The sequence below is a fragment of the Vicia villosa genome, linkage group LG6, assembly GCF_029867415.1.
Source record: "Vicia villosa cultivar HV-30 ecotype Madison, WI linkage group LG6, Vvil1.0, whole genome shotgun sequence".
NCBI classification, from domain to species: domain Eukaryota; kingdom Viridiplantae; phylum Streptophyta; class Magnoliopsida; order Fabales; family Fabaceae; genus Vicia; species Vicia villosa.
Window position 1 is genome coordinate 157,840,190 of NC_081185.1, and position 25,043 is coordinate 157,865,232.

The window sequence follows — 25,043 nt, forward strand, 5'->3', positions numbered from 1 at the left end:
CTAATGATAATAGAAGAAGTTTATGCGTGTTGCGGTATCCTTTTGATGACGAAGCATGAAATACTTTGATCAAATACATATTAGTTTAAATGTTGAACCACAAAAGTGTGAGACTTCGATTATATTATGATGATTTTGCATGGTATATCCAAGTGTTGATTGACCATATTATTGTCACTAGTTTGTTTATATTTTATGTTTATCCGACTTTAAGATACATGCAATTGTTTTTGTATAATTTAATTTTTATATATTTTCTAATTGAGAGATAAAATAGAAAAAAATAAATTGAGTTGGAGACTTTTAGTTAAATTAAATAATTCACTAAGTGTTAGAAAATTTTATTAATGAAGAGTATGAAATAGATTACTTAAAAAAAATTGGCTAATAGAATATGGTTAATCGGTTAATGAGTAAACAACAACTTATAATAATACTAGTCAATTAATAAGTAAAAAGTAGCTAACAATAATATTAATATTCAATGAATAAATAAAATTAAAAATAGATGGAGATTGAAGAAGAGAAATAAGAAGCGGGTTTCACAGAGCGAGGAGAAATAATTGTATTAGTTAGGTTTGTTACTTACTTTTAGTCCCACATCGAATGCGTTCTTTGTTTTTAGAGTGTTTATATACCACAGTTAAGTCACATCTGTTTGTCCCTGCGCAAGGATGACACGCACAAATCGAGAAATGGTCCAAATTTTTTTTTGACTTTTTTTGATCAGACATTATTAGGGTTTCGTTTTCCATTATTACTTTCCTTTTCTCTTTGTTTTTAGTTTAGGGTTTTGTTCGTTTTCTCTTTGATTTTGCGTTTAGGGTTTTGTTTTTCTTTCAATGCAGGTATGTGGTGTTCATCACGATTTTGAAATTGGGGGTGACTCACTCCTACTTCAACCAATAATTATCTTGAGTTAAGTTCTTGTTCTGATTTGGTTATTATACAAAATTTTATTCTATCAACATAGCTTTCAGTTTTATTCTGATTTGGTTATGTATTGTTAAATCATTGTTCTGATTTGGTTCGCCATATAGATAACATCATAGCTTTCAATTCAATTATGTGATAGATATCAAATTCACCATATACATAACATTATAGCTTTCAATTCAATTCTGTGATAGATAAAACATCAAATAAATACATTGCCAAATTGTGTTTCTATCTCATTCATATATACACTTTTCACCCATTTTCCCACTAAAAGGGAAAAGGAAAATACTTACAACATGCCCATATTCTACAAAATGTCAATACTAATCTATGTCACTGTCTTGCAGTTCAGTATCATAGACCATTGAAGCCAGAAATTATATGCAAAAACACATCTTCTGTGCAAGGAATTGTGAGACCGCCCATTGGATGATGATATCCATATTCTTCCCCTGCTTGACTCAGCAACTCTTGAAATGAAGCTTGGTTCAAGTATGACATGGGGATCACAAACCGCTTCATTTCTTCTCCCACGTACACTGCAAGACATCCCTTTGGCTACTTTTGATGATGTTTGGCTGCTACGTCTAATAGCTGCAGGTAAACGGAAACCCATTTTAAATGTTTCAAATAACAATCTAAAGTTCTCAAATGTATCTTACTTTTTTATATTTGAGTATGTGAACTAGTTGGCTGTGATGGTTGGTTGTGAAGGAAGATAGTGTATTTATAGTCTGCAAGAGTTTCTTCAAATCCATTTCCTTGATAAATTATTCTTGTTATAGGACGGGGTCCATAAGATGAGGGATCACCACATGGTATTGTCTTGGACGGTTCAAGGCCCCACCTTCTGAATGAAAGGCCACTAGATAGACAGCCCAATTCAAAGTCAAATGAGGTGGCTAGGTTAGACTTAATGCTTTGATTTATTATGGATACTCGTATTTTCGTAGACACGCATTAGACATGTCTTATGTTTTCTTCATATTGTTGATATCACCGCTCACTGCCAGACATATATACAGCCAGCTACAAATATTTCTGCTGTTGTGTGAATTCTAATGTATATCAATAATGCATAGTTGGATACAAATCATCATAAATGTAGGGAGGCAGGAACACATGGAACTTTCATCAAAGGCCCGGTCAACAGTCAAAATATATTAATAGTACATGTTTCAACCCACAAGTAGCAGCAGACATACTGGATATTTTTTTAAGTTCAACACTCATAAGTCCCTCTCACTGCCAAACTATCTTTAAAGTGTCAAACAAGTCAAAGTTCTCCATTTAAAATTGATAAACTGAAATGGCATACGTAGTTTGAATGAGTTTCTAGCTTTCAACAACTGTGATGGCTTTTTTCATTTTTATTTATGTTTGACTCTTAACTTACATTCACTTTCATGAATAGTTGAGGCGAATTCAAAGTAAAGGGATGCCGTTGCCATTAGCTGCCTGCTATAGGATAACAACTGTGACCTCAATCCATATGAAGAGTGCGGGTAGTTCATGTGATAATGGTCACCACCGCCTTCTTCAATTGTCGGTAGATTCTTGTCTTCTTTTCATTTCAATGCTACTGACTTTCTTCAAAATTCTATCACATGTAAAACAAGTTGATTTTTTTTTTTTTAATAGATTTATTTCTTTTGAGCTTTTTTATATGGCCTCACAATGTATCCAATATAATAACCAGCCTTGCATTACCATATCTACACTGTAAGAATACTCCCTTTCCATAAAATTGGTGCATGGTAGACTTTCCAACTGTAAGAACATATCTTCGTTGGAGGGAATTCTAGACCTTCCATTGGATAACAGTAATCAAATTCATCTCTAGTGTGGAGTAATTGACAGTACCGTTGCATGCATGCTCAGAATTTGTCTTGTGAGAGTTTCTCTTGAAATGCATGTTGAGTAAAGCACTTCTCACTGGGAGCTTTTACCACTGTTTGCGCTTTCTTGAAGTTCATTAATTTTTAGGCACTTCCACAGTGTGGTCAATCTCAAAACGCCCATTATATTCACTCTTCCACTGAACTAGAAGGATTTAGATAATGTGCCATACTTTGTATTCTTGAAACATTTACTTCATTGAAAATGCAGTGTTCTATTTCACCCGGTAGTTGTTAGATCTTCTTCAAAATTAATGAGGAATTTTCACTTGCAAAGTTGATTACATTGTACAATCATATTTTGTAAATTGTAATATTATATAAAATATATAACACCAGATTTACTTCTTTTGTCCCCACATTTTTTTGTCCCTCTGCATAAAACTAGGCATATGATATAAAAATAAAACTGTAATTTTTTAAATGATTTTTGCAGCTTTAGTGGAGGGACTGGTTCACTAGTAGCAACTATCTATTTGTGAAGAAAATTTGAGATGTTTTAACATGTAGGCATGTCTGAAACACAAGAATCATGTGATTGCAACGTTTTAAAAATGAGTAGGTTTTCTTATCTATGTGGACTAATTTCATTTTGTGAATGGTCACCATGTTTCCGGGACTTACGTGTAATTATTCTCTCAATTCTTAAGCAATTATTCAATCTTTGAGAAAGACCTCTAGAAAGTAGCTTGTGATCTGTTGTGAACCACAGTCTGATTATCTCCAACTTGGCTCTTCAAGAACAATAAATATGTGCAATTCATAAATAGTGTAGTATAATTGATATTTCTCATAACTGTCCGATCATATATCAACATTAAGCTATGTTGTTAATATGAAGAGAACATGTCCATGTCTGATGCATGTCTATTGATTTTCAGTGGCTGTGGTTTGCACTCTTGTTGAATTTATTGATCCTTGATATAGGCATCTAAGACAGTACCATGTGATCTATTGTCTCATGGGCCCCATCATTTTAACAATAATTTCTCAAACAAATGGATTTCAACATACTATTGGAAACTATAAATGCACCATCTTCCTTCACAACATCACAAACCACTCAAGCAAACAAATTTACATACACTTTTCTTAAATCTGAGGAATTCAGCTTGTTTTTCAAACCATTATAAGATGGGTTTCCGATTACCTTCTATTAGACGTACTTCTTTTATAGGTAGCCTAGCATTGTCAAAAGCTTTGAATGTGCCAAAAGGTTATCTTGCAGTGTATGTTGGAGAGAAAATGAAGCGCTTTGTTATCCCTATGTCTTTCTTGAACCAACCTTCATTTCAAGACTTGTTGGGTGAAGCTGAGGAAGAATTTGGATATGATTAGGGATGGCAAAAAAACCCATACCCACGGGTATCCGCGGATAAAATCCGTCACGGGCACGGGTTGGATAGCTTAACGGGTATCCACGGGTATTATAAACGGATATTTAGTTACCCGTTTACTTACGGATACGGATACGGATTTGATGGTATTCATATCCGTGGGTATCCATATCCGTTAATAGTGATTAAAATTACTTAAATATCCTTTTAAAATTAGTATACTTGAATATCTTTTTAACAACATTAGTATACTTAAATATTCTTTTAACATTTTCTCACATTCTACATCAATATTCATTATAAGATGCTTTTGAATTAATATAGTAAATGTATAAAACATACTTTTCTATTAATAAAAAGATAAATTTTATATTCAATATATAAAAAATTAGTAAATTTCAATTAAAAAACGTATCCATGGGTATCCATAAATACCCGCGGATATTTAAAATATCACGGATATCCACCCGGCAGATATCCACACGGGTATGGAGCGGATATGGATATCACTTTTATTAAACGGATGGGTAACGGAAGACTAGTATCCGTACCCATGGATATCCATTGCCATCCCTAGATATGATCATCCGATGGGCGGCCTCACAATTCCTTGTGCAGAAGATGTTTTCTTACATATTACTTCTAGCTTCAATAGACTATAAATCTACAACTGCAGGAGACTGACATTAGATTAGCAGTGACATTTTGTACAATAGTCACAACTTAGATTTCTATAGATTTTTTCCTCTCCCTACCTTTGGAAAGGGTTAGAGTTGTCCATCTAATGACAAATTCAGGAACAAATTATTTGCTATTATTTATTTCTAGTCATAATAAAACATTATATTCAACAACTGAATGGGTTTCTATATTCTTCTTTTTATAAATTCTAAAACAGAAAATATACTGTATCTAAATTCAGTCCAATCAGCAATATTTTACTAGTTTTGAAGGAAAAAATTCACCCTGAGAGAAAAGTTACCTTGTATCTAAGTTTAATTTTTTTACACGCCTTATGATTCTTTTTTATCAACCGCTTCTTCATCTAGGCAGAGCAATATACTGAAGATAAGTTGAACCACAGTTAAATGTTTGTTTTGTCGTTTGGCGAAGTTGTTTGATAACAAAACTCTGATTAAGGGAAGCTAAGCTAGAGCCTGGTACTTGGTTTCAACTGATGGTCTAGCAAAACTTTGAATAAAGTTATTTACCTGAAATTCATGTTTAACTGCCATTTTATGTGTAGATTTTGGCTGAACACAGAGAACTAGCAATAGAAAACTTTTCATAATTTGGTCAATAAGTGGTAAACCTGAACCCTATTATTTGATGGTTTATCTTCAATTTTAGTCTCTAATTTACTGTGTCTCCAATATATGTGTCTCCAATATATGCTTTGTTCAAACTCTGTTTAAGTCCTGGAATTAGCCCCTGAAACATGTGAACTGCATTTTTTATTGTTTCGTAATTTTTCCTAAAAATATATTTTTAATTTAAGAAGGATACTAAATGAATGGAGACTGTGATAATCTTTTGATTAGTATGTAATAGACAGTATCCATTAAATTGGGGGCATGGCTTCATTGGATTGTGTTTGTGCATGTAACACAAGTATTTAAGATGACATAAAAATCAACAGATGAATTCATCAGAGTATAATTTGATTCTGTTTTAGGCTTTAATAAACTACATCTCTAGTATTAATTTAGTTAGTTTGATTAGATGAGTTCACAAAAAACAACTGACGAATTCACAAGAATATAGTTTGATTAGATTCTCATTTCAGAGTTCTAATTAAGAGGAAACATCAAAATTGACAGGAATTCCTGATGTACAAAAATTGTCTCAACTAGTCAATCTACACTACCCTATGCTAACATTCATGTGCATTTTTTGCGTATGAGTTCATTATAGGTTGTTCAAGCAAGAAGTTGTATGTAAGAAGACATCTTCCTTGCACGGAATTGTAAGACCGCCCATTGGATGACAGTAACCGAATTCCTCTTCAGCTTGGTTAAGCAATTCTTGAAATAAAGGCTCGTTCAAGAATGATATTGGAATCAAAAACCTCCTTGCTTTCTCTCCAACATACACCGCAAGATAGCCTTTTGGGACTTCCACTTGTTTGCCAGATGATGATCGTCTAATACCAGGTAAGCGAAAACCCATTCTCGTTTTGTTTCTTGACTATAAAATGATCTTAAAGAAGTAGTAGAAGAAAGTAGTGAACTTGAATTCTGATGCTTCAAGGTATGAATGGTTTGTGTTGCTTGTAAACCCAATGATGGATATTTATAGACTTTGAAAACCAATTGTATAGTGAATGAGTTATTGAATGGGTGTTAGTGGGAGCCATGGCTCATTAATGATCACATGGTACTGTCTTGAAGGCTTTCATTGAGGATCACGGAATGTGTGATTGCATACCCCACCTTTTGAAAAAGAGACTAGAGGTAACTTACTTAATATAACTCAGACAAACTATAAACACATCAAAAATCTTGTTCTTGTTTTTATAGACACGTGATATCTACCTGTACTTGATATCCAACCAAGAAACCATGCAATCTTCTTGGATGGTGCTGCAACTTTGTATGGACAGACTACTACCACATTGTTTATCTAACCGTAAAATGTGGCTGATATATCAATTGGATAAATTTAATTACCATCGAGTCTTAAGAAATCACTCATTTAATCTTTGAGAAAGACCTCTAGACAGTTTCATGTGATCTCTTGTCAACATTAAGCTGTTTTGTCTATGTGAAGAGAATATGTGCCATGTCTAATGCATGTCTGAAAAGAAATGAGTAGGCATTGTACAAGCTAGCAATGAGTTTAACATAAGCGTTTCATTCAGAAGATTGGTTTGCACTCTAATAGAACTTATTGATCCTTGACAGGGGCACCTAGACAACACCATGTGATCTTTCATCTCATGTCCCCCATCATTTTAAAAATCTTTTCTCTACCAAAGGCATTTCAAGAAACTGTGGAAACTATAAATATAGTGTCCTCCTTCACAACAATCACAAATCACTCAAACAGTCAAACTTAGATACATTTTTCTTATATAGTTATATTATATGCGACAAATTCAACCGTTTCTTCAAAATATTTGAAATGGGTTTCCCTTTACCTTCAACTATTAGAAAGGCATCATTTAGAAGCACCCAGACTTCATCAAAAGTTATGAATGTGCTGAAGGGCTATCTTTACAGTACGTTGGAGAGCAAATGAAAGTAAAATCTAAGTTGGAGAGCATATGAAAGTAAAATTAGATAGCCCTTTACTTTGCGATTCCTAATTTCAAACTAAAATCTAAAGTCAACCATATGCAGCCATTGCTGATAAGATCAAAGTAAAGGTTTTTGCTTGGAAGCTTCTTGACGCTCTATTGCTGGGACGGTGAGTTGGTGAAAAGTTTCATCTGAAGTATGTTTGTCTATAGCTTTACCATTTATATTTGGCTAGTTTCTATGAAAAAACAAGTTGACCAATGGATTAGAAATGTCATCTGGGCTGAGAATATCAATCAGAGAAGATGGTTACTGTGGCTTGAAAGAAAGTAAGCACTTTAAAAAAAAGAGACCTTGGTCTTAGATCCTTGAGGCTAACTAATGAGGTTGCTTCTCTTGAGCTGGCTTGAGATTTGCTGACTTTTGATCATCAATAGGTCACCTTACTCAGGGCTAGGGTTCTTAGGGCTCACGAGACCATTGCTTATCTTACTGATTCCTCCATCTCGTGTGATATTACGATGAGAATGGCTTAGGCAAAGGACAATAGTCTTTGGCGGATTGGCAAAGGTGACAAGGTGAATTTCTGGTGTGATAATGGGAATAAAGATTCCTTAGTTGCCATGTTACATATGCATTTAGCTCACCATCATCGTATAACTTCTAAGGTTATTGATTTTATTCAAAATGACAGATGGATTGTTCCTCATACTATCAAGCAGGCTTACCCCGATATCACCCATATTTTGCATGATGCTATCATTCTTCAATTTGAGATCAAGATCATTTCATATGGAAGCGTTCCACCAATGGAACTCCTACTTTTAGGTATGCATATCATTTGTGTTTCCCTCCCCCTCAAGAGCTTTCTCGGGCCAAGCTTATTTGGCATAATTATATTCCTCCTTCAATGTCTACTCAATTTTGGAGGATTGTTCATCACAAAATATTTACTGATGAAAACCTGATCAGCAAAGGTCTTTGTGTGGTTTTTCAAACTATCATACTGTTGATGCTTTGTGTGGTTTTTCAAACTATCATACTGTGTGCTTTTAAGTTCTTCGTTTAAAATTGATAAGCAGACATAAGTAGGCAAGATATCATGGCCTAATATGGATGAGTTCCTACCTTTAAACAATTGTGAAGATTATTTGACCCTCTTTAAACAATTGTGAAGATTATTTGACCCTTTTTTTTTGGTTTAGGTTTGACTCTTAGCTAACATTCACTTTTATGAATAATTGAGGCTGCTAGGAATTCAAAGTAAATGGTTTCTGTCGCCGTTTATGGCGTGTTATAGTACAGCAACTTTGACATCAATCCATATGAAGAGCACGTGTAGTTCATATGGTTATGGTCACCACCACCTTTTTCAATTATTGGTATATTATTCCTGTCTTCATTTCATTTCAATGCTACTGACTTGCTTCAAAATTCTATCATGTGTAAAACAAGTCGAAATTTTTTATAGGTTAGTGTTTTTCTTTAAAGATTTATTTCTTTTGAGTTTTGTTGTAAGGCCTCTGAATATATCCAAGGTAAAGAGTGCTTGGCTTGTGTTTGTGCCTGCAAAGCAAGTATTTAAGATGATACAAGAACAGCAGTTACATAAAAAATAACAGAAATTCTTGACGTATATAAGTTTTCTCAACTCTTCAATCCTATTGGGCTATGTTATCATTCATATGACTTTTTTTTAGTATGAACTAATAATAGGTCGTACAAGTGAGAAGCTATAAGAACACATCTTCCATTCGGGGAGTTGAAAGACCACCTATTGAATGACAGTATCCGAATTCCTCTTCAACTAGACTTAGAAATTCTTGAAATCAAGTACCTCTTCATTTACGCTCCAACATACGCCGTAGGATAGCCTTTTGGTACTTCCACTTATTTGATTTAGTTGCACTAAATGATGATCGTATACCAGGTAAGCGAACTGCTTCTTCATCTAGATAGAGCACTCAACTGAACATAAGTTGCAGGAGAGTTAAATGTTGTTTTGTCTGTTAGTTGGCTTCAGAATATAACTTCAAAGGTCCCGAGAAGTTGTCTGATCTCAACAACTCTGTTTCAGTCGATGATTCAGCAAAACTGTGAATTATTTGTAGTTTTTCCTTGATCTAAATTAACTCAAATACCATTGAAAATTCAGAATCACCAGTTTGATGGACATTAGATATCAATAAGTGATGTGGATGCAAATAAGTAATTGTTTTCTTCTGTTCTGGTATCTATATTGACTTGAAATTCATGTTTAACTGCTATCTTATTTGTATGTATGTGGCTGATTATTTGATAAGTTTAGCTTCTGATTTAGACTTTAATTAACTATATCTCTAGTATTAATTAATATTAGTTTGATTAGATGAATTCACAAAAAACAACAGATGAACACAAACAACAGACGAACACAAGAATATAGTTTGATTAGATTCTCATTTCAGATTTCCACTTAAGAGGAAACATCAAAATTGACAGGAATTCCGGATGTACAAAAAGGGTCTCAACTAGTCTACTACACTATCCTATGTTAACATTCATATGAATTTTTTGCTGTATGAATTAATTATAGGTTATTCAAGCGAGAAGCTGTATGTAAGAAGATATCTTCCTTGCATGGTATTGTAAGACCGCCCATTGAATGAGAGTAACCGAATTCCTCTTCAGCTTGGTTAAGCAATTCTTGAAACAAAGGCTCGTTCAAGAATGATACTGGAATCAAGAACCTCCTTGCTTTCTCTCCAACATACACTGCAAGATAGCCTTTTGGCACTTCCACTTGTTTGCTAGATGATGATCGTCGAATACTAGGTAAATGAAAACCCATTCTTGTGATTTTTTCTTGATAATAGGATGATCTCAAAGAAGTAGTAGAAGAAAGAAGTGCACTTGGATTCTGATGCTTCAAGGTATGAATGGTTTGTGTTGCTTGTAAACTCAATGATGGATATATATAGACTTTGAAAACCAATTGTATAGTGAATGAATTATTGAATGGGTGTTAGTGGGAGCCATTGCTCATTAATGATCACATGGTACTGTCTTGAAGGCTTTCATAGAAGACTGTACGAAATGTGAGATTACATACCCCACCTTTTGGAAGATTAATCTATGAAAGAGACCTGAGATAGCTTACTTAATATATTTCAGACAAGCTCTAAACACATCAAATATATTGTTCTTGTTTTTGTAAGACAAGTGATATCCAATCAATAAACCATGCAATCTTCTTGGAAGCTGCTGTAACTTTGTATGGACAGACTATTGCCACATTGTTGATCTAACCGTAAAATGTGGCTGATATATCAATTGGATAAATAACAAACTATTCTTGTAAGCTGAAAAAAAATCATCAAACAACCTTTATCAGTCCACCTTATAATAGAATATCTTGGCAGGGCAATGTTGCTAGACTTTTCTTCGGAAGACTGCAATTATTGAAAAGGATATATATAGGATTGTTGACATTAATAATTCAATTTTCAGAATACAGTTTCTTGCTACTTGTGGATTCAAACCTGTATTACTATTATCTTCTAATTTAAGAAATATTCATCAAACCTCAGATGATAATGATATAATTTCTATACATGTTTTAAAATGCAGTTGAATATTAGATATTACAGCGAAAACTGTCAAATAGCTTCATTCACGATCGTTGATATTCTTCTGCAGTATGCGGTTCATCTACATCCTGCTTTTTTCCCTCACCATGGAGAAAATATCATCTTATCTTAAAGGGTTCTTACTTTTTGATTTGATTATTAGTTTTGCAGTCTTCCATTTGCTTACTTGGTTTCTAAAATGGTGGAATTTAGTTTCTATGTGCTTGCTTTTCCCATGAGGTGTATGAGATATTTATAAAAGTTGATAAATCACTTCTACCATAAACTCTGCATTTTCTTCTTTGTCAATCTTTATTTCACACAGCAATGACTGCAACTAGACACCTTGACAGGCTGCATTGTAAGTTGAGATGTATTCAGACTCACATGACAACAATGCCACAATGGTTTGTTTCTTAAAACACCGTTGAATTGAAAAGTTTAAACACTTATCCCATTGTACTCCTTTATACTTTTTCACCACACTAGTCTGAATGAAAAAAACCAAGTAATTTGCATCTCTGCCTTTCATATTTTTGAAAAAAACACACCAAAAGTCCAAAACCAATTATGTATTGGAGTTGGAGGTACCGAATTATTCTTTTTACTCATTTCATATGTGATAGTTGCTGCATTGCAAGTTGAGTTGCAAGCATGCCTCAAGCATCTTACCATCTGCTTGTACAAGGTGTTATCATGTACTTTTCCCTCTTTCACTTTGCTCAATTTTGGACTCGGCTTCCATAGAATTGTATGTTGAATTGCAGTTTAACATCTTTAGCATATCAATATTGTACTTCTTTTTATGAATCACCGTTCATTTTCTAATTTCACAAACTCAAGGCCCTCTTCAATATGTCATATCAAACTCATTATTTATATGCAATTTTAAGTCTTTAATCTCAACATAATTACTCCATATTTTGAGTAAATTATCTACATACAAATACGCTACTTTGAGATTTCCTTGATTCAAACTTTTGACATAATTTCATGTTCCATTATGCATTTAGAATAGCCATTATGCAACATGAATTGATCAACTCTCTTGTTTTTACATCAACAAATAGTACTAGGTGCACTAGATGTCCTTTTGGTGTGACCATGTCATGGAAAGGAAATCAAAATCATGAAGAGTTATAGTTTGAAATCTAGTTATCTGTGATCTTATTGTTTATTAATTTTTAGGAGCTTTTTCATTTGCATTAAGCTCCACCTAATCATCACTAAATTCAAATTGCACACTTTAATATGATGCAACAACTTACCTTTTCTAATTCCAGCATTCCTTCTTATTGATTGTAACATCGACCATATTCCTACAAATACTCTCTCTAATCTCTGTGGAATTTCAATTTAGCACCTAACATCCTTCAGTACCACCTCTCCCTGTAATCTATGTTAATTTCTTATATTTAATCATACACCTTTTCATGTTCATAATGGTCATGTTCCTGCTCTAAGCCAAACTATCACGTCGTGATGTGCAGTGTTCTCATGTTGAATTCACATCTCGTCCTTGAAATTATCAAGCTTCTAGGGTGTATATTCTCCACCTCCATTAATTATGAGTACCTTGATTTGTTTTTATGTTTATTTCTCATTTGTCACATAGAACCTATTTTAAGAGATAGAACACTTCATTGTTTATCTAGATTAGATAAGCCCACATCATACTATTGTATTCATAACACGATATTCAACTTCAACACTAGATAATGCAACTATGTTTTGTTTCTTGCTCCTCCACGAGACCATATTTCCTTCAATAAGAACACAATATCCAGAAGTGGATCTTCTATCCGACGGTGATCCTGCCCAGTATGCATCTAAATAACAAGTGACTTTAGCATCACCCTTGCACCCTTGTGTTCATATAATAGACTTCTTGGTGCATTCTTTATATATATATATATATATATATATATATATATATATATATATATATATATATATATATATATATATATATATATATATATATATATATATATATATATATATATATAGTTATTCCAATGAGTTTCACAAGGAGAATTCAGGAATGGACTCACAATATTTATTACAAAAGTAATATCCGGTATGATGAGAGTAAGATAACTGAGTCTACCCACTAGATGTCAATATCTTTTCGGGTCTTTCAACAACTCTCCTTGAACCGAAAGAAGCTTGAAATTTGAATTCTTAGGAGTATCAATCGGACGACAGTCAATCATACCGGTTTCAATTAGGATGTCTAATGCATACTTACGTTGGTTAATTGCAATGTCTGACGAGGACTGATCAACTTCAATACCTAAGAAGTATATGAGTGGACCCAAATCTTTTGTCTGAAAGTTTTTGAAAAGATGAGCTTTGAGTCGCTGGATACCCTCTGTAACGTGTTTAGTGATAACAATGTCATTAACATAAACCAAAAGAAAAATGCACTGACCGGTGGAGGAGTGAAGGAAGAAAACAGAGTGATCTGCTTCACATTTAGTCATACCAAACTGTATCAAGGTAGAGCTGAAGCGACCAAACCAAACACGTGGAGGCCGTTTCAACCCATAAAGAGATCGATGAAGCCGGCAAACAATTCTCGAATTACCAAGAATAGTAAAACTGAACTAATCTTGGCTACTAGAGAAAAGTGTCACCATAATCTAGGCAAAATATCTGTGTGTATCCATTGGCTACCAAAAGAGTTTTGAAACGATCAACCTGACCATCTGATCCAACTTTCATTGTATAAACTCATCGACATCCCACTGTAGTTTTGTCCGAAGGTAAAGGAACAATGTCCCAAGTGTCATTTGTATGCAATGCAACCATTTCTCCACCATTGTCTGACGCCAATTGGGATCAGTCATAGCTTCATCAGTAGACTTAGGAATAGACACATAATCCAAAGCAGACACAAAAGAAACATAGGAAGTAGGTAGACGATCATAATTTAAAACACAAGCATATTTAGGATTTGGATTATGAGATTGAATACCTTTTCGTAATGCTATTGAAAGGTCAAGTTCGGGTGACGTAGCTGGAAAAACAGTTGGAGTAGGAGATGGTACTGGTGGATCAATATCATCTCTACTTCCGAAAATTTCAAAGTTGAAATCTTAACTTTTTTTTATAAGAATAAACTTTTTTATAGGAATAAACATAAGTGACCATATAACTAAAAAAAAAATTATTTTAAATCTAATTTAAATTTGAACGCCTGGGATGAGAGTTCTATGTGCAGAGTTTATTCAAGTATAAAAATATATTTTACTAAAATTAATATAATTATTGTAATAAAATATTTCCTCCGTCACAAATTATAAGAGAAATATATTTTTTAAATTCATTGAATAATTAACGTATTTAATATCTAAAAAGTAAATTTCTCTCATAATTTAGTAGATGAAGAAATATGAATATAATTATTTAATATCTTAGGTGCCAATAACTAAAATAAAACACTTAAAATGGAGGGAGATGTGCCAAAGAAAAAAAAAACTCGATTATCCTTTTGGGAAACACTTGTACAAGATTTTTTTTTTTTTTTTTTGATAATAAGGAGGGCCAAAGGCCAAAAAAAACAAAACTACAAGGGATGTACAAGATATTTTATTTGGAGGGAAATTATCTCTATATAAACCAATTTCCAATATTTTATTAACTATCAATCAATTTTCAATTTTCCACCGATCTATATTCCACGCAAACAAACAACTTGTCAAAGGGCAAGTATATAAACACTTTTTTAAGTGTGTGCATTGCATCCAAATTCCAATAGAATCCATCAATAATGTACGAGTAATAAAAGAGAAAAATAATGTACGAATCCCCGAATCAGGTGCAATTGACCAACAATTAGTTGCCACGTGTCATCCAACGCAGTCATGAGTTACATATTCGTAACGGACTTCCCAATGCACTGTTATTCGGCGACGACGAACAGGATTTTCTTCTGGAAGCCCTCGATTTTAAGAACCCATAAAGTTTCTTTCTTTCTTTAAATGAATGATCACTTGCATACTCACCCACGTCATCATCACCATCATTCCCTCTGCGCCGTTCGATTGATTTGCACCCCCTTCCATCACCGTCCGTTTTCAAAGCTGTGATGACTGATTTAATCGCCCGACTCGGTGAGTTACGATTCGTGATCATCAACTCACCGATTTCCGCTGGACTCAAACTCGCTCCGTTTTGAAACGTTTCTTCCACCTGAGGGAATAGCTTGTGATCCTTCACACCAAGGTAGTTACTAGCAAGCAATTTGAAGGATGAGAAATCACAGAGAGGAAAATGGATATGTACGTCGACCCGACCCGGACGAAGAAGATCCGGATCTACATTGTCTTTGCTATTCATCGTGAAAACCATAACTCTCTCTTCTCCGTTACATATTCCGTCCATGAAATTCAACATCGCAGATAAACTCAACGCCGTTGAAGATTGCACGGCGAGAAACCGATCTAGATCCTCGACGAGAATAATCGATTTCGGCGTTGTTTGGAGGAAGAGAGATTTGAGATCTGAATCGGTGTGAAGTTTTGATAGGTCCATGTGGTAGATATCGTAGGAGAGGAAATTGGCCATGGCGGCAACGAAGGTGGATTTTCCGGTGCCGGAAGAACCGTATAACAGGAAGCTTCGTTTCCAGATACGGCCGTTCCGATGATAGTATTGTTTTCCTTTGAGGAACGATTCTAGATCGGATTTGAGTTTGTTCTTGAGATCTGATTCCATTGTGATTGTTTCAAAGGTCGAAGGGTGATTGAACGGAATAAATCTCCATCGTGCACCGGCACCGGCATTAACGTTCATGTAAAGGCGCAAATCAGGCTTCCGTTGTTTCTCGATTTCGTCAACGACGGCGTGAATGTGTTGAAGATAAAGACGAAGGATTCGTCGTTTATCGATTCTTTTGATCTTGAGAATGAAGGTCCGGTTCGGTTCGGTTTGGTTGAACCAGTAGAGAATGGCTCCATGATAATGGTCTTGAACGGTTTGGTTTGGGGCGAGGCTGAGAACGACGTCGTTTTGGTTATTATCGGAAGTGATTAGTTTATTGGAGTAGGAGTCTTGGAGGGAAGGAAGTGAATGAAGGTATATAGAGAGTTTTCTGTAGAAAGTGTTGTACTGCATGTTGTCGTTTAGCTCTGGAACATTGAACACGTGATACACGTGGAAGAAATCTTCGATGTTTCTCCAGTGTCTCTTGACCGTTTCAATTTCGAAAAATTTATGTATCGCCCAAATTGAGATTAAGAGGATTGCGATAGTGAAGAAAACGGGGTTACAAATGAAGATAACCATGATCGTTTGATGAAACTGAAAACTAGAATCAAAGTTACTCCATGATCATGGTTGTGTGAGTGAGTGTGTCAAGTTACTGGTAGTGCTGCTACTACTTATTCCTCGTCTCAGCCTCTGTTTGTATTTTGCGGCCAAGCAAAACCTCCTACTCTTTAAAGTTAAACCCTATTTTATTTTGGTTTCTTTAGTACTTTAGGTATATAATTTATGTTTGACTAATTTATCACACATGTTTATTTTTTTAATAAAAATTTCTATATCTATTTTTAGTATAAGATTAAGAATTACTTTATTGGTATATTTGATTCAATTTTCAAAATCTAGTTTTTTTTTTATTGAAAAAGTTTGTTTTAAAAGACTATTTTCAATTTTCATATTTAAAATAGTAGAACAACTTTGATTATTTTGAATTTTAAATTAATTTCATTTATTCATAAATAAAAGTAAATAAACATAAATAAATATATAATGAATAAAAAGTGAGATACGTTTTCTAGATGTTTGATCGGAGTAAATATAAAAAGGAAATAGTTGATAAAATATATATTTTATAAAGAAATATAAAGTTTTAGTTAAATATTTTTATAAAAGAAAGAATAGTATACGTAGGAATGTAAAAAAGAAATAGTTTAAAATTAAATAATAATTAAAAGTTTATCAAAATTTTCCTTTTTTAAAAACATGACGTGTTGACTGGTAATATCATTGATACATATGGAAACTCAATCTTTAAACTTTCCATTTTCTCCTTTTCAATTTCTTTAACTATTTTCTATTAAATTTTAGGAGAAAACTTACCAATAATAATTTATTTGGTGTAATTTATACTATTTATAATAAAAATATGACCGGTATACTATAACGTCATTTAAGTAATTGTATCAAAGTATTATCTAAATTAAACATATTCCAATCTTCTTCGGATCTTTAATATAAAAAAATAATATATATTTTTTAGATTTATTAAAAATTAATATATTTAGATTATATAGTTCTGATACATTAACTTTTTTTAAAATTTAAAAGTATATCTTTTTCTAATTTTAAGAGGGAATATTATAGATAAGATATATATTTTTGAGCTTATAAATTTATATGATAGTTTAAATATGTTTGGTAATTATTTTTTTATCACGAGTTTATAATTTATTTTTTAAATATTAGTTTAAATAGCGTTTTATCTTATAGTTTGTAATTTATAATTTTTTTTTTCACCTTTACTTTTATTATTTTAATAAAAATTCATTTTTATTCTTTATAATTTAATTTAATTTAAAATAAAATAATTTTGTTTTAATTTCATCCATTATTGTTTGAAAAAAAAATGTTTGAGGATATGCATTTTCAGCACTTTTTACGCATACGAAGATGTATATCTGAATTAAATTTTTACATAAAAAATATGTCTCTTCAATTTAGTTTGAAAATTAATTAAAATAGATATATCCTAAGATGCATCCCTGCACAGTAAATCTGAACTTTTCATGGTGATGAGATAATATTCAAAGCTGGAAAGAGCAACCCCTTAAACTAACAAATGATTCATTTTATCTAAGGTGTTCAAAAATATAGTTGAGGATATCATTGAAATGCAATAAACTAAAACTATTTTTGAGCTATTTAAAATTGAATAATTTAATTAATCAAATTTAAATTAAAAATAAACTTAAATTGTTTAATTAATTGTTTTAAATAATTATGACAAAATTAATTATAAAAATAATCTTTTTCTACTGGTAAATAAAAAATACTTTTGGTTTTTCAGAAAAATAATTAAATTTTTTTTAAAAAAATATTAAATAAAGAAATTCTAAAAAATAATTTCACACAGAATATTGTTATTTTTCTTTTGACCAATTTTTTTTTTTTTTTTTGTGTATTGTTGTTTATATGCCTTATTTATTTGTGCCAAGTCTCTTTTAAATTCTACTGATGCTGTTTACTTAAATGGTATTTCTTAAATTTTATAATGAATGATTCGGTTGATAATTTCACACATATTAAAAAAAATAATAAATGAAATAGAGATAATGATATTTTTTTATCAAAAATACTCATTATCATGTATATTGAAAGTGATAAAAGTAGTAATAATTAAAAGGTATAGTTGAAAAAAATTAATTTGCATAGTAAATTGAAATAGTTAGAAAAAAAATTAATTTTCTTGGTAAATTGAAATAGTTAGAAAAAAAATTAATTTGCATTCTAAAAAGTTCTAAAAAAAATCATTTGAGCTCTGCAACTTTCAAGCTTCTCACCCCTACATTCAAGTTTATATCATTGGAGCTCTTTCTCCACCTTTCCAGCATCTCAAACATTCAATCTTCTACTTTTCATCAATTTGATTTGGTAAGTTTTTTAAAAAATATTTTTTTTATGTTTTGATTTGTAGTTAGTTGTTTAAGTTACATTAGTTGTTTTAGGTACATTAGATAGTAGTGTAAACAAAATTAGTAGGCTAAAAGAACATGCATTTAGGGTTTTTTTGGGACTGGTAGGGGAAAAAATGGGTTTCTGCAATGGGAGACTATCGCAGGTTTTTCCAGAGACGCATCTTCGGATTTGCTCTACATTGTGGAGATACATATTTAGATTGAACTCATGAAAAATATTGGTTGATTTTGTGGAATTTGTGAATTTCTCCTGACGTGTTGTTTATATCTCTCTCTGTTTCTAACGCATGTGCAATGGTTGGAAAAACCACGATCGAATTAGGCTCAGACGTGTGTCCCAAACCGCGTCATTATGGCGTGAGGGTCGCAGCGAGGACCAAGAGGCCACGTGTTGTTGATTACTTGTTTGATAGTGTATCTAATTTGCATCCACGAGGTTTCCACCCATCTGGTTCTCGTAGCCGACTCACTCGGGCATATGATACAGCAGAATCTGAAGTTCCTAAAGCCCTTGAAGCCTAGAAGGAAGTCGTTGTCAATGCAGAGTTTACCACGAGGCCCATTTGAAACCTTCTTATTTCATTTTTATGTAGATCATGCTACTAAGCATGTCTGTCATGGAGAGGTATATTTCTTCTCTTTTACAATATATGTGTTGTCAACTAATTAAATTCATACTCGTGGTTATATTTTATTTTAACACGAGAGTGATTATTTGAAATCAATTAATCATGGTTGATAAAAAGGTTGGCTAATCAGTTACTACAGGGGTCTAGCCGATTGTCATAAGTGAAAGAAAGGGGTAATCGACTATGACTTTGACGTAACCTATTACCATGGCGGGCAATAATTAGTTGTGGTAATAGATTACCACGAGTTGGTAACTAGTTACCACCTTTTAGATTTGGTTTTCTATTAAGTTGGTTAGCTGAATCATTTGTGTTATGTTGTATAAACACCCCTTGAAAGTTTAATGAAATAATACTCTCTCTATTCTACCACATTCTCTCACACCCTCTTCACAATGCTCAATTAGCTTTAAATTGTGATTCTTGCCCTAACAGATTTATTACAGTCGAATCGTGGTGCTAATTGCTTACCAATCCTTGAAAAAATCACCTATATTATCCGATAAGTATTGTTTCATTTTATTCGTGGTTGTGTTGCTAAAAAAAAATTTGGGAGTTAAAATGGATAAGAAGAAGAGAGTAACTAGTAACATGACTAAGAAGCAAAAAAGAAAGATACATCGGAAAAATAGAAACACGGAATTACATTACATAGTAGAAAAGAAGAAAGAAAGAGACGATATGACATGTTGTTTAGGATTGTGCCTGAAATTGTGTATCATCACAAAAGATTCAAGCATGTTCTTCTCATCTTTCTGTATCATGTATTTCCAAAATAATGTTTTGATGATTAACTCATTTTTCCATGCTTATTGGCAGAGTTACCATTGCTGCTTGTTTCCAACGTGTTTTCATGCAACTTCTTTCTTATGCACAATTCGAAGAACTATCAGCTCAGAATCTAATGTTGACATTTGCATTGTATTTCCCTTTCCATAAATAATTCTCATATTTTCTTTCCATTGTTGAGCTATTTGCTGCATAATTTACCTAGGATCAAAGTTTTGGATAGTAACCATTTTATTTTGCTCTTTCTTTTATAGTTGTTGATATCTGAGTGGAGACATAGAGTCGTCCTGTTACTCAGCAAGCAAATTGTCCCTCACCTGTCAAGACATTACCTTCAAGTCGAAAGTTCAACCACTAATGATTATTCAACCAAAAGCCATTACCCGCCACCTTTGAATAGGTAGTGGCCAATTATTTGCTTGTGCCTCACCATTGTCACCAATTATTGTATTCACATACTGAAGCCCTTAAAGAGCGGTGGAATAGTTAATTTGTTAAAATGTAAAATATGTATGATTCGTTTCATTGGGTATATCGTACATAATCCCATCGTGGTATCAGGTAATGGTTCTGTATATAGAAAAGACTGACACTATTCATTTTATGATATATAAAACAAAGCTTGGGCATTTATTAAAAGCTTCTGACTATTCTGGATGAGATTGATGACCCGTTTGTTTTGTTATTTTTTAAAATTATTTTTATAGTGTTATATAATTTATGTAAAAAAAATTACAACGAAATTTTTCATAAAAACTTCAAATAAAAGTTTGGTTCGAATAATTATTCCTAAAACATTATTTTAGGTATTTCATCTTTTTATTGAATTTTTTTTAAAAAATCACTTAATTTTGAAGCTATTTCAAATAGATTTTCATAAAAATCTTTTTTGAAATATTACTTTTTGAAAAAATTATGATTCTGACTATGTTATGGTCTTCAATAATGTTTATTTATGTTATAAGATGTCCAAAGTAATCTTTCAATTTAGAAAAAACGAATATAAAGAAACTTGTAATATTTTGAAAAACGATTTTGTAAAATCTATTTTCAAAAATGCAAAGTCCAGCAGGTACCTTGCGCTCCTTTGCTTTATTTCTTACTTTGGCATCGGAGTACCTTGCAGGTACACCCCCATTCACTTAAAGTTGAAGGTCATTGACGATCCAGTCTGATCAGGTACGATTAATGGCACCGTCTATGGGAAATCTATGCTTCCCCATCTTCTCCTAGCACAAGATCAAAGTAACTCAATCATCCTATCGATCGTCATGGCCAGCAATAACAACAACAATGACGTCAACAACAACGGTGATCATTTACATCTCACCGACTTGATCGCGAATGCCACTGCGGCCAACGTCCAAACTGACCCAAGGGATAGACAAGCCGCCTCCTCGATCCAAGCGTCCTTGCGCCTGCATGATCAGCAGAATGACAACCAGCTCATCTATGTGGACATCACTGTGCCACCCAACACTGATCCGGTCACGACAACCCTTCTCGGAGCCATCAACCGGACGAACCTCCTGCTGTTCCAACAGAACCAGCGGATCATCACACTGGAAAAGAGACAGCAGTCACGTTCTCCCCTGCAGAGACGCCTCTGATCCCCATCTTCCACAAGATCTCTGACGATTCCTTGGAGGATCCGACGACCCATATATCACACCTCTTCTCCTCGGAAGGACGACACGTCGTCCCGAACCCTTATATGGAGGCGGAAGCACCATGATTCTCCGAGCGTTTCTCCTCGCCCCCGAGTTAGAGGACCCTAGCTGGAGCGAAATATGCCGACAAACACCAAGGAAAAATAGCTCACTTCCCACGCAGGGAGCAACTCTCTCCACCTCGCAAGAAACACAAAATCGTCGACATGAGCCTTCCTCGCCGCCACCGACACCCTCGCCAAGACTACACACCATCACCAATAGAAAGCGACGAGGACGAACCCCATGGCCCGTTCTCTAGAGATATTTGGAGATCACGGCTCCCAAAGGGAATGGAGAGACCCCCCACTATGGACCTCTATGACGACACAAATGATCCAGACAAACACATCTAGAGCGTCGAGGCCATGCTCGACTATCGCAACATTCGGGGAGCTATAAAGTGCTGCCTCTTTCCTACAACTCTTAGGAAGGGCGCAATGACTTGATATAAAATTCTACCACCAAATTTCATCCATTCTTGGGCAAAAATGAAAACACAATTCTCCAATCACTCCACTGCATCTCGTCGATACTCAAAATCGGAGACGTCCCTGGAAGAAATCGTGCAGTGGGCCGATGAACCTTTGCGAGCATACCTCGATCGGTTCAATCGTGAAGCCATCTAGATCTCCATCATCGACAAGATGAAAAGATACCTTCCCGACCGGGGCGCCGACCGCAACCCAATGGAGGTAAGGCTCCAAAGAAACACAAAATGTTTTTCCTAACGATTTTGTTCCTTTCTTGTGAACATGGCGCCACGCCTGTATAATTTCTTTTCTCAGCATTTTACTCTCGTCGTCACCATTCTCGAAAAAGAGACCTTCCAACTGCATACCGCTCGGTATATCTTTCATGGTGTAGCCGTGTTGACGACAGGCCAAAACCAGATTATAGTTGATTCCTCCCTTAGTTCCAGTAAGGGGTACGTTGGGATAGCTACCACAATTATCGATTATTTTGATTCCAACGTTGCTGCGATCACACCAGTTGATGTTAGAATGAGTGAGAGACATAATCTTTTGCGACTAACGAAGACCATTATTTAGGTCCCAGGTACACACCATGTTATCATTCCTACGGCATTTAAATTCTTCAAGTGAATAGAGTGGTAAGCATCCTCCAACAGGGTAGGAACTAGGTTTTTGATTATTAAGATCTTGATTGCGTTGACGTCAACCAAGTTGTCAATGTTGGGGAACAAAAACAGTTCGTAGATAAGCAGAGCGAAAATATCCTCGAAGGCACTTATATCCTTGATACGAGCGAAGCGTTGGGCTTGTTCTATTAAGAACTTGGCGGACAAATGATAACACGAAAATGCATCGTATATTTTGCTTAATTTACATAGATTATTTCCCTATTCTATTTTATTTATGTTACTTTATGTTGGTATTATGCCGGTATTTTTATTATGTTTCGGGTATTTAACATTTCTAGGCTTACATGAGAAAATGGACAAAAAGGAGGTAAAATGAAGAGAAAAGATACAAAATATGAAGGACCAAAGCGCAAGGTCCAGCTGGCTATTAAGCGCAAGGCCCAATCGCTATCCAGCAAGGGGTGACGTCCGTCACTATGCCCTTGCCGACCGTCACTTCCCCTTTGCCACCCGTCACCCATTCAAAAGTTTGTGACGTTAGTCACACATTCCGACGCGCTCGTCACACTCCTATTTTCCAGCCTTCCTAATTTCTCTCCGTGAACTAAGTCCTGGAGACGGAAGCAACTAAATCTCCTCCTATATTTTCTCAACCTAGCTGAACTCGAGCACTATAAATAGTCGGCATTTATTAGAAAAAATGCTCTTTCCTTCTCCGTCAAAATTACATCATTTTTATTTTCCAGATTCAGTTCTACTTTTTCTCAACCATTTTGGCAATAGTTTTCTGCACCGGAAACCTATTTCCCCCACTTAGTTTGCTTCCCAACTTTCAGAATTTTGTTTAGGTTTTATCAATCAATTTAACTTCTGCAATCCGTTTTGTGTTCCGGATCAAAGCAAAGTCTACCAGTCTATGGAGGAGTGCTTTTGGTACTAGAAGATTTGCCGTTTCAATTTCATATTTAGTTCCAGGTTTCTATTTTCAGCATAATTATTGTTTACTATTATTTATTGAATACATGTTTCAGTTGTTGTCAATCTGTTATTTTTGTTCTGGTTTGTTGTTCAAGATTATGTTCGGCTAAATTTATTATACTGATATATAAGGTCACATAACTTAGGGAGTTTAGTAAACATTATTGGCGTATTCGTTATGAAAGTATTTTTCTGGTCTCAATTTCTAATATTAATCATCAACTGTTTTGTTATGAGAGTAAAAAGCGAATAGAAGTTAGAATCAATAAAAACTAGAGTTTGAGATTTTAACTAGACAGTAGGAATTAAACATTAACCTTAAATACAACGAGAGCGCTTTAAGGGTAATTAGACTTCATTTGTTTTCAAAAATTATTTTTAGACTTTAATTGATACAGCGAGAACGCTCACTTAGGTTTAATAATAAGATTTGAATCAATAAACACGGGAGTGTGAGAAGGTTTTTAAATTAATGATTTCTACCGAAAGATGTTTTAACAAAATACGACTTGCGTTAATAGTTTACTAAATTCCCGAAGCCCGATCATTGCAAGCCGGTATTCCCCTTTGATAATTTAAGTTAGATTTTAGTTCCCGTAGTTCCTCTCTAATCCTGATTAATCAGATTACTAACCTTAAATTTACGTAATAACAATTAGATACCGGTAGATCGATTCTTAGTCCATTGGGATTCGATAATCTTTAAACCTGTGACTCTTTTCTTACTGGTCATGTGAGCCATGACGTCCAATACTATCATTGTCCCTTGAAAACTTCTATCAAAATGAAAAAAACAATCTTCGCACCATTATCATGAAGTCATTATGTTTCCAAGTGTCTCACAATTATCTCGAATACACGTTAATACGTTTAAGATGAGATTTAACAAGACTCCATCTTAATTTGTGTGAAAGATGGTTTCATAAAGAATAAACTTGATTTATCTAATTTTCATTTTTATTAATTTTCAAATGATGGGCTAGGTTCTTGCCTTATATTTTCCTTCATTTTTTTCTTCATTTGTGTAACTTTTTTAAACTTAAAAAAACCTCATTTTTATTGGTGAGTAGCCATTAATCTCCACGTACACATTAATCAAGGGATTAAAAAGAGCCAACATTTCAAAA

The 25,043-nt window shown here is 33.9% G+C and overlaps 1 protein-coding gene and 1 long non-coding RNA gene across 16 annotated transcripts; one reads left to right on the plus strand and one right to left on the minus strand.

Annotated features, from left to right (window-relative positions):
* Nucleotides 1-561: 561 nt before the first annotated feature.
* LOC131610768 (uncharacterized) lies at nucleotides 562-10,447 on the plus strand. Of its 15 annotated transcripts, none has more exons than XR_009286646.1 (7): nucleotides 705-1,539; nucleotides 1,725-1,845; nucleotides 2,354-2,488; nucleotides 6,089-6,327; nucleotides 7,851-7,991; nucleotides 8,108-8,241; nucleotides 9,989-10,447. It is a non-coding gene; the product is annotated as an uncharacterized LOC131610768 (long non-coding RNA). The 15 variants fall into 15 exon arrangements; XR_009286641.1 differs by lacking the exon at nucleotides 9,989-10,447 and adding an exon at nucleotides 3,274-3,395 and having other exon boundaries at nucleotides 8,108-9,982; XR_009286635.1 differs by lacking the exon at nucleotides 9,989-10,447 and adding an exon at nucleotides 8,493-9,982 and having other exon boundaries at nucleotides 8,108-8,457.
* A 4,136-nt stretch (nucleotides 10,448-14,583) lies between these two features.
* Nucleotides 14,584-16,469, minus strand: LOC131610767 (AAA-ATPase At2g46620-like). The gene has a single exon (XM_058882811.1). The coding sequence runs from the start codon at nucleotides 16,311-16,313 to the stop codon at nucleotides 14,889-14,891; it is 1,425 nt and encodes a 474-aa protein (XP_058738794.1). The 5' UTR covers nucleotides 16,314-16,469; the 3' UTR covers nucleotides 14,584-14,888.
* Nucleotides 16,470-25,043: the final 8,574 nt, after the last annotated feature.